The sequence below is a fragment of the Bos grunniens genome, chromosome 21 (genome assembly GCF_055505025.1).
Source record: "Bos grunniens cultivar Pamir isolate PY7600 chromosome 21, Bosgru_T2T1.0, whole genome shotgun sequence".
Taxonomy (NCBI): domain Eukaryota; kingdom Metazoa; phylum Chordata; class Mammalia; order Artiodactyla; family Bovidae; genus Bos; species Bos grunniens.
In genome coordinates, this window is record NC_141185.1 from 35,798,947 (window position 1) to 35,809,141 (window position 10,195).

The 10,195-nt window shown below is 49.6% G+C and overlaps 1 protein-coding gene and 1 pseudogene across 1 annotated transcript; both read right to left on the bottom strand.

Moving 5' to 3' along the window:
* Window positions 1-1,263: 1,263 nt before the first annotated feature.
* LOC147349361 (granzyme H-like) lies at window positions 1,264-4,189 on the bottom strand (annotated as a pseudogene).
* A 2,280-nt stretch (window positions 4,190-6,469) lies between these two features.
* LOC147349362 (mast cell protease 1A-like) lies at window positions 6,470-8,556 on the bottom strand. The gene is made up of 5 exons (XM_086365258.1): window positions 8,470-8,556; window positions 8,128-8,275; window positions 7,505-7,637; window positions 7,055-7,312; window positions 6,470-6,735 (listed from the first exon to the last, which is right to left on the bottom strand). Exons 1-5 carry the CDS (start codon window positions 8,519-8,521, stop codon window positions 6,574-6,576), a joined length of 753 nt encoding a protein of 250 aa, XP_086221384.1. The 5' UTR covers window positions 8,522-8,556; the 3' UTR covers window positions 6,470-6,573.
* Window positions 8,557-10,195: the final 1,639 nt, after the last annotated feature.

Genomic DNA, 10,195 nt, shown 5'->3' on the forward strand with positions numbered 1-10,195 from the left:
CTCTTGTGATTCTGACTTGTTTCTTCCTTTCTTCGGTTGAGTTGGCTGGAAAGAAAGTTAAAGTGCTTATTGTTTTTGAGAAAAGCATGAGAAAGCACAAAGCCTTCTGCAGTTGTGTCCAGAAAATAATCTATAAAGTAACCATTGACATTTGTTCAAGGATTTTTACAAAGAATGTCCCAGGATGAGCACGTAGGCTGCAGCTTGAGGCCATGGAGGATTATTATCTGAGACCTGTTTGTGAAGGAGGTGTTTATGACAAAGGAAGTTTGCTGAGTTTAGGGTTTAGGAATAATTAAGAATAGCTAGAAGCCTTTTTAGGAGATAGTGAGCTTAGGATATTAGGGGCAAGCAGGATTTAGAAAGATAAGAAATAAACTGAGGAATGTGGCATGCAGCCCAGACATAAGCATGAGTTACAATGTAATCACAAGTAAACATGATTCTGAGAGAATCGCTGAAGCAGGACCTCTGTTTGAAGGGCAACAAGGAGATAATAAATCTGGGTGAGGGGGAGCTGAAAATGAAAAACCTCTGACCTAATCCTTTTGAAAAAGTATAAAAGAAGACCTGATGTTTGAAATAAACATGTAGTCCAGTACCTCGAGTCAGAGGCTACATCATTCCCCGCCGACACTGCTCATCACTTCAGGCTGATCCCCTGGTTGCTGGAGCTGGACTCCGGCAGTTGGGTATGTAAGAATCAAGATAATCCTGATTACTAAAGACACTATTGAGATAGTGAAAATTATAGCCACAGGGTGGGTGAACTAAGAAAGAGTTTTATCTGAGAGATATATGTATGTATATATACATACATGAATCTTACCTATGCTAGCCTCTTGGTCACAGGGAAGTGAACAGTTTTCAAAATCTACATGGAATTACAAATCCCTAGAAAATATAAATTAAAGAAACATACTCAGGAAGTTTGAATTGATTCTGTTTTCAAAAATAGTCCATCAAGGACAGCCGCAAGACGCAAGAGATGTGGATTCAATCCCTGGGTTGGGAAGATCCCCTGAAGAAGGAAATGGCAACCCACTCCAGTGCTTGTGCCTGGTAAATCCCATGGACAGAGAAGCCTGGCAAGCCACAGTCCATGGGGTCACAAAGAGTGGGACACGACTTAGTGCCTTAACAGAAGCAGAGGGCTAGGGAGGAAGGAGGAAGTAAAACCCAGAACTGACAGAAGAGGGTGTCCTGGAGCAGTGTGGTTATGTATTGAGGTGGTTCCATGAATAAATAGGAATTCAGTCACCATTGCTTTGGAGATCCCATTTATTATGGCCCTGTGATCCCACTGCCAATCCCTGTGGGATTCTTGCTGCTGCCCCAGGACAATGGTCAGTGCAGAGAAAGATCAGTCTCAACCTGCTGTTAGAGGTGCTTCATTGTTCTCTTTATCCAGGGTAGGAAGTGTGAGACCTGGGTGAAGACTCCTGGAGGTGTCCCATTCTTCTTTCCATAGGAGAAAGTACCATGGACCACTTTTTTACACACGAGGGGTCCACCGGAGTCACCCTGTGGGCAGAGAGATAAGGGCTGAGCAGGCCTCCTTGGGGTTCTCTCTTCCCTGCCGCCCAGGCTGTGTGGTCTCAGTCAGGGGCTATAGGGAAGACCCAGGCCCAGGGAGGCCTGGTCACCTCCTGGTCCTGGGGCTCCAGCCTGATTCTGACTGTTCTTAGCAGCTAGACTTAAGTCTATCTTTCTATCAGTTTTCTCCTGGAAACTCTGGTGATATGACATCTGTGGGATGACTGATGCTTCCTGAGCCACTCAGGGAAAAGAAAAGCAAAACACTGGATTCAGGACCAGGCAGCCATAATTCTCAGATGAGGATATGGCCTCTGCCCTACCCACACCTCCCGGGTCTGTGTGCTTAGATGCAGGAAACTGACCTTGAAGCCAGTTTTCACCTTCCTTGGGTCCCCAACACAATTCTGGGTGGCCCGGCTGTAGTGCCTGGGGTAGAGGGATTTGCACACCCGATCCTTCTGAACCGTCAGCTCTGCCTCCTGCAGGGTGGTGGCTGGAGTGCCCAGGGCCACCTTCCCCCAGCCGGCCAGACTGCACACCTGTCCTGGCTTCATCTGGGCCTTGGCCTTAGGCAGACTAAGGGGCTTCACAGCTGACATCTGCTTGGCCTTTCTCTCCAGCTGATGGGAAGAGACAAGAGTCTGGCTCAGCTGGTGGTCCTCTGGCCTGGATGCCATGATGAGGCTGCATGGACTCCATCTCTCAACTCTCCCCATGAGACTGGTCAGGTGGCCAGGATGGGAAGGAAGAAAGAGGAAGGAGATCCTGGGAAGGCAATGATCTGATCTCAGGAGGGCAGGGCCAGTGGGGAGTTTTCCTTGCCTGCAGTTACATGATGTCGTTGGAGAAGTCCCTAGGATTATAGTCTGGGTGGCAGATGGCTCTTCTCATCGGATGACCTGCTGGGTCCTCTCCTGCTGTTTGATGTTGTGGGCCCCCAGGGTGACATTGATTGAGCTGCTCAGAGACCAGAGCAAGGGTGTGGGGATCATGGGGTCACTGGAGATACAGCCCAGAAGCTGTGACAGGCAGCTGACACCAGGGCAGGGCAGCAGCTGAGGGGGAGTTGGGTGACAGATGCTTTATTTGGCCATTGTGGGTCAACCCTTCTCAACCCTGTCTCTTGTTCTCACCTCCGACCCACTAACCACAAAACTCTACTTGTCCTGTTTCTCAGCTTTTCATTACCCTAGTCCTGCTCATCAGATGGCTTGTCTGATGAGCTCTTGTGGTCCTGATTTCCAGGATCCTGGGGTGAAGGAGGGGTACCCCTGGGCTCAGCTCCTGGGGAGAGGACGGGTCCCTGTCCAGGCTGGCTACTGCCCCTCACCTTCCTCTGCAGTGAGCAGCTATCAAACAAAGTCCTTTTGTATGAGAACACCGCCACACTTCTTCCAACTCTTCTCACCCAAAACTGAACCAAAGCCATGTAGGGGCGGGAGTGGGGCTTGGCCTCGTGGCCCCCAGTGATCTCCTCTGAAAGAAAAGGCTGAAAGATGGGGAGATGGGATAGGCTATGGTTAGAAGGGAGGTTCGGGAAGGTGGCAGTCAAGGTGGGTCGACGGTGCCCAACAGACACGAGGGGAGAGTCCCCCAGGTTCTCACTGCTGTGGGATAACCTTTTCTAAACCCCAAACCTCAGTATTGTTCTCCACATCCTGAGTCACACACACATATGAAGGGGCCCGAGACTGCCTTCCAGAAGGTGGAGCCCAGAAGATCATGGATGGGACCCCCTGATGAGCCCTCATTCTCATGGAGTCTCCTAACCCCTCTGAGCCTCTGCTAACATCCTGATTGGTGCCATTTTCTAACAATCCACCTATGAGTTTATGGAGTTGGGTTTTCTAAAATCCTCATGTCCTAGGGCATAACGCATCCGAGGATCTCAGTAAACATCTGTTGACTGGACACCTGAATGGCCTCCAATTAGCTTTTGGCTGAGGTTTGGTGGGGATAGTACTGGTGGGATTTAAGACCACAGGGATGGGGGAGGACATGCCAAAGACACTGGGGCAGAAAATGAACTGCTTAGGGCCTGGGGAAGAGTAACGACACCCAGAGAGCTTTGGGTGCTGCCATCTAGCCATTTCTGACCAGTGACACCCTGGGCTCCTCTCCTGGGCAGGAGTGAAGGGCAGGGAAACTGACAAGTTTCTCTGGTTCTTAAGCTGGGTCCACTGAGAACCCCCGCGCTGTGGATGGTTTGTCTGAGTTGTCCTTTCCTGGCTGGAGTGAGGAATTTTACTTACTTGTGTGTTATAGCTTCACATCCTCCAGCAAATGCGCAACCAGCTTTACCAGTGGTGAGAGAGAGGCTAAGAGCTACAAAAGCTTTTAGTGAAAGCTTACTTCCTACCGTCCATCCTTGCTGAATGTCTATGAGAATCAAACTTGTAGTCTCAGTTGGGATGGGAGCTGGTTCAGAAATTGGAGCTGAGCAGAAGGGCCAGGACTTCAGGAGGTTTAGTAAGATGGGCTACCCTGTCAGGAATGGGGACAGTCACTCACCTTTCCTAGCCCAGGAGGCAGAAAGGCCATCAGGAGCAGGAATAGCTGCATCTTCCAGAAGGTTTGCCCAGGTCAGAGCTGCTGGGGTTTCTTCCTTCCAGACACAAAGCACAGGGGAAGGAAGCAGGGGAGGCTCGGTGCCCCCACAGACCCCCCAGAGCTGTGGTCCCCCCAGCCGGGTGTGAGCATGTCACATGTGCCCATGTTCTCTGCTGTGGGATAGGTGAGAACAACACAGTCACCACACTTGCACTCCCTCTGCTGAGTCACAGAGCAAGAGGAACAGCAAGAAAGTGGAGGCTGTGTTGCAGCCAGGGGAGGAGCTGGATCCCCAGAGGACCTCAGTGACTGAATCAAGAGGATCTTCGTTTCTCCCTTCTTGGGTCTTCTATGATTCTGGGGAAAGCATGAAGAATTACCCAATAGGAAGGGGTCAGGGATATAGCGACATGGCCCCTGTGCTTGAGAAGCTCAGGGGCTGGAGGAGCCCTAGAATCTGCGGGCAGAGGACATGTGCTCGAGTACTACGGCATGGGGCTCTGCTTGGGCCAAGGGTGAGGCAGAGACTTCACTTGTTTTAGGAGCAGAGAGGCCTGGATTCAGCCAAATGGCCCAAACAGCAACCCCATTTCCTATCTTGCCAGGGTTCCAGCCTCACAATTTTGGAGGATTTAGAATCTCTTGTTTAAATATAAGTATTCTGTAACAAAGAGAGCCTTTCTTATCTGAAAATTTTGAATGAAAGTCCTGGACTTGATATTCACTGAACCAGAAAAAAACCATCACCGGGTCCTTCGGCAATGAGGGACATGATTGGGTTGTGCTGAGGTATATATTGTCCCTCAAGCTGAGACGGAGGCTGTCCCACCCGAATCAGGGTGTTTGTGAGTCAGGAGGGACTTCCTCTCCAGAAATGCTGGTCACTGGTGAGTGGTGAAGGGGAAACAGATGCCCGTCATCTAATACTTACTCCCCACTAGGTATTCCCTGTCCAGAGGCCAGAGAGCCATATATCTGCTGTCTCTGGGCCAGGTCATCCTAAACATGTGCAGATGACCCCCACACTCTCAGCAGTATGAGGACAGAGAAAGAGGAATGGAAAGGAGGGCATGAGGAGCTCTAAACAACCCAATCCCAAGGGAGTTGAAGCAAGAGCATTTTATGAATAAATACAAAAATAGTGGAAGAAAGTATACTTAAGCATGAATGATGATGATCGGGGGTGGTGGAAGTGCACTTCGTTTCCTTTTCTCACCCATATGTTCTGTATTTATTTGTCTTTCTATGATGAATGGGCAGAGGAGCCTGGAGGGCGACCGTCCATAGGGTCACAAAGAATCCGACACGCCTGAAGTAACTTAGCACACTTGCACGCACCGTGTTGCATATGTTCCATTGATGAGGAATATATTTTGATGAATATGTGTTACTTTCTGCCAGAACACATTTTGCAATAGTTGAAGCTCACTCTGCATTCAAATGTTCGACAAGCCACTTCTCTTAAGCCCTCTCTAAACTGCATGTCTTAAAACTAAGGTTGCTTTTCTGAACCTTGCATCAAAACTTCAGCAATTGATTAAAAAAAAAAAAAAAATACAGGAAGAAACGTACCCAATAACTATAGGCTATAGATACTCTTTGAAACTTTAGGATACCTTGAAACCAATGATTTTCTTTAAGAGTGAGTTTCCTTTGGAGATAAATATATTTATGCACAAACACACATGGGAATGATGAAGGTGGGGAGTGGCTGGTCAGCCCAAGGTGGAAGAGCCCCCTCAAGGTCACTTGAGGCTGAAGGAGGATGTGCCCTCAGGACACCAGAGGCTGCACAGGGCCCTGGGCCCAGGACTCCAAGACAGGGCTGTGACAGGCACTCAAGCTGGGTCTAGGAATACTGAAGGCCTCCTGGAACTTTCTCAGGCTTCTGAGCTCTGTCTGCTCTGATGCAGGGAGGAACACTGCATGGGGTGAAGTACACCTTTGTAAACCTCCCCCATTTCTGTTAGGGTGGACAAGTGCCCCTCTGCCTCAACCCTCAACCTCATGTGGCCCTCCTTCCAAATCTGGATTCTCTTCTTTTCCCCCAGGGCACTGGGATTGGGGGGGAGGGGAGTAGGTGTGGACGAGGAAGAAGGTGTATGGATGAGACACGAGGGTTGTCAAGAAGAGGGTCGTGTAGTCCTCAGAGGGGTTTCCCTACTCTGATGGAGCTCATGGTTAGCCTGGAGAGAGAGCTGGCACTGAGGACGTGTGACTGGAGGGAGCTGACTATCAGTGCAGCAGGAGTTTTTATTCCAGAGTTGGAACAGGGTGGTGTATTGGAGGTGGAAGCCAGTAACAGATCAGAACTATAAACAGGTCAGACACGGCCTTTGCTGAATGAATATGTTTAGGTAAGTGAAGGACAAATCCATGATTTCTGCTCAAGAGATGGAAGTTTATTAAGTTTCAGCCAGCCTAACCACTTTGCCCAGTGCCTCCATCCCAGGGAAGATGGACAGATCAGTCCTTGGAGAAACCTCAGTCTGGTCCCTCAAGTTCGTACTGTTTCATTGTTTTTTGGATCCAAGGCAGAAAGCTTGAGATTCTGGTGAAGACCCTTGGAGGTGTCCCATCCTTTTTTCCATAGGACACAATGCCCTGGGCCACACCATTACACACAAGTGGGCCCCCGGAGTCACCCTGTGGGCAGAGAGGGCAAGGGCTGAGCTCATCTTCTTTGGATCTGTTCTCCCTGCCACCCTGGGGTGGGTGGTCCCTGTTAGGGGCCCTGGCTGATAAAAGGGTCTTCTTGGTCCTGAGGTTTCAATCTGGCCCTGACAATCCACCTCCTCCCACAGGAAGCCTCTGCCCATATGTGACTTAGAGGCAATGTCCATCCCCCAGGGACCCCAGACAGGGACTGGACAGGAGGACAGGCTGGGGACACAGGACAGAGCTCGTTCCCATGGCCCCAGATCCAGAGACCAAGGCTTTGCATGGATAACACTAGGGAGCTCACCTTAAAGGAACTCTTCCTCTTTCTCGGGTCCCCTACACATATCTGGGTGGTGGTACTGTAATATTTGTAGCGAGAGGTGCATTTCTCGGCCCTTTGGACTTCAAGCTCTACCTCCTGTAGTTTCTTTGTGCGGGACATATCCACATCAAGACGCCCCCAGCCAGCCACACTGCACAGCATCCCTGGATTCACTGTATCCCAGTCCCTGGGCAGACTGATGGGGCTCACAGCAGTGGTCACATTTGCCTTCCTCATCAGCTGAAAGCAGAGGAAAGGCATTCTTACCCACTGATGGCCCATAGAGACTGCAGGACATTCATGGGGTTGCCTTCTTCACAGCTCTGGGACCACAGAAGGGGTCATACAGGAGGAGGGTCTGGAATGAGGTCATGGGGGATGCAGAACCCCAGGAAGGAAGTGTCCCAGAGTCAGTGCAGCCTCGTGCCCCACCTGCAGTAACATGATGTCGTTGGCCCAAGTCTTATTATAGCGTGGGTAGGGGATGGGTCTTCTCACTGGGATGACCTGCTGGGTCCTCTCTCGTTCCATGATGTTGTGGGCCCCCAGGGTGACATTCATTGAGCTGCACAGAGAGCAGAAACAGAGGCGGCATCACAGGAGAACTGGTCCAGGAGCCAGGAGGAAAGAGCACAGCTTGGGACAGGGCCAAACTTGGGGCAGGGCGGAGGAGGGTGTGGCGAAATTCTAGGCGGTGGGCCCTGGGGCTGAGCATCTCTGAACTGTCTGCTCCCTGGCAGCCTGGGCATGGTGGCAGTTCCTGTAGTCCACAGAGGGTGTTCAGTCCTGCTCGAGCTTGACTGTCTCTAAGGAAAACATGAATTTCTCACATTTGCACTGTGGGCTCCAGGCCACAACCTTGGCTTCCTTATGTTCCAGGTTTGATCAGTCCCTTCTCTCTATGCGTGACTGGCATTGACCTGTCCCTCTCTCCCCAGTGCTCACCTGTCCTCTGAATAGCTTCCTATGTTACCTGGTGGCACAGGTCTGCAGCTCCTAAGGGGGTTCCCTGGGAGGGCTCCACAGAGGGGTGGGGGCCCGGCACTGCTCCTCACCTTCCCAGGCAGTGAGCTGCTGTCAGCACGAAGTCCTCATGCACAAGGAATCCCCCACATCTTTGAGGTTCCCCTGAAATCTTGAACTGAAGAAACACCATGTAGGGACGGGAGTGTGGCTTGGCCTCGTGGCCCCCGATGATTTTCCCTGAAAGAAAGATTCCAGCCTGCCCGCTATGCTCATGGAGCCAAAGTTTCAACAGGGGAGATGGGATCAAGGTTTCCCTGAGTTCAGAAATTTTCTTAGATGGACCAGGCCCAGGCTGTGCATGAGTGTAGCATCTGAGCAGGTCTGTTCATGTGGGGTGGGACTGGGCCTCTGAGAGTGGGACCGTCACTCACCTGCCTCCCCGGTAGGGGACAGAAGGGCCACCAGGAGCAAGAACAGGACCATCTCTCCAGGAAGACTGCCCAGATCTGAGCAGCTGCTGCTTCCTTCTGGTCTTTTAACCCTGAGTTGTCCCTTTCCATGTTCTGGCCTTTGTCACGTGAGCCTTATCTAAAAGCCTCAAACCACTTTTTTGTAGTCAGAGTGGACTGTTTATTTGTATTTAATTAAAACCTCTGGTAAGTTTTCATCCATTGGGTGGGGTAGGGATCAAGGCGGGTGGTTGCATCAGCCAGTCCTTAAGCCCTCAGGTGCCTGAGCCCCAGAAACCTGGGCCTCATGATGATAGATCAAAGAAAGTCTTTGCATGGTTCATATTAGATCACCAGGGTGATTGTGTATTGAGACCCCTTCTTCAGCAAGAATGTGAGAAATATTGGAGATGAGATTCCTTGCTTCATGTAGAGGAGATAAACCATCATGATCAGACTATAAAGGCAAGATCCACAGTGTGGAATAGACATAATGGTGTGAAAGTGATGCTGAAGAGGGCTTATTCCAGTTACCAAAGGACTGAGTGGTTTAAAATAACATCAAAATTGCTTGACCCATGAATCTGCAATTTGCTTATGGTACAATGTGAACAGCACCCATCTGCTCCCATAGGTGTCAGGGAAGCTTGAAGCCCAGAAGCTGAATCACTTGAAGGCTCCCTCACACGTGCCCAGTGGTTGCTGCTGGCTGTCCTGTGGGCACATTGGTTTCTTGTCACGAGGGCCCCTTATATCGTCTCACTTCATGGGATTCTTTGGCTCCATCCAAACACAGTGCCTGGCTCCCCCAGAGTGAGCATCTCCTAAAAAGTGAACCATCTAGAAGCTGTGTTCTTTTCATTACATAGACATTGATGTCATACGACATCCATTCTGCCATGTCTGCTGCTTGGGTCAATCAAGACCAAGAGCTTTCACCAGATTAAAAAGGAAGGGCCCTAGACCCCACCTCCCAACAGGAGGTGAGATATTGCAGTCATATAAGAAGAGCCTGTGGGATGGAGACACACAATGGCAGTCATATCTGCACCATGCAAATGCGGAAAGGCATGGAATTGAAAAAATTGTTGTTTCTAAACATCTTGATTCCAAGCCTCTTGAAAAGTAACAACATCTTAGTTAAACAAACAAAGCCCATAGTCAACAGTGATTAGGGCTGGAGAGTCACAGTGAGCCAAGGGGTGTCTCACACCACATGTGCTCCGAACCATGCACTGGGTGGCCTGGATATCAGATCACATGTGATGTGAGGCATGTTCAAGGATCCACTGTAAATCATAAGCAAAATCATAATGGAAATCAAAAGAAAAGGAATTCAAAATGGTAAGTAACGATGAAACTATTTTAAATCTGTTGGCTACATGTGAATAAAAATAAACTCGACCACTTAAAACTGTTTCTCTAACTCATTGAAAGATAAAACATGAAAACGTTGAATATAGGAGAATTTCTTTATACACTTACCTTGTAAAAGCAAATTAATACAAGATATAAAAAGGACTATTGATAATGATGGATAAGTTGATCTACATTAAAAATGTGTTGGGTGTCAGGAGCCGCGTTAGGCATTACTGACAAAATGGAGGCACGGCCCCCAACCCCCTCTCCTTGTCCCGCAGGCACAGACCTGGGTTGAAGGAGTTAGTTAGCTTTTGTGATTCTGACTTGTTTCTTCCTTTCTTCGGTT

Bases quoted from the DNA above. Each gene is read 5' to 3' on its own strand.
- LOC147349362 (XM_086365258.1), bottom strand. From the start codon at position 8,521: ATGGTCCTGTTCTTGCTCCTGGTGGCCCTTCTGTCCCCTACCGGGGAG. The intron at 7,638-8,127 runs GTGAGGAGCAGT...CTCTCTGTGCAG, and splicing joins GCAGCTCACTGCCTGGGAAG to CTCAATGAATGTCACCCTGG. The intron at 7,313-7,504 runs GTGGGGCACGAG...CTCTGCTTTCAG, and splicing joins ACGACATCATGTTACTGCAG to CTGATGAGGAAGGCAAATGT.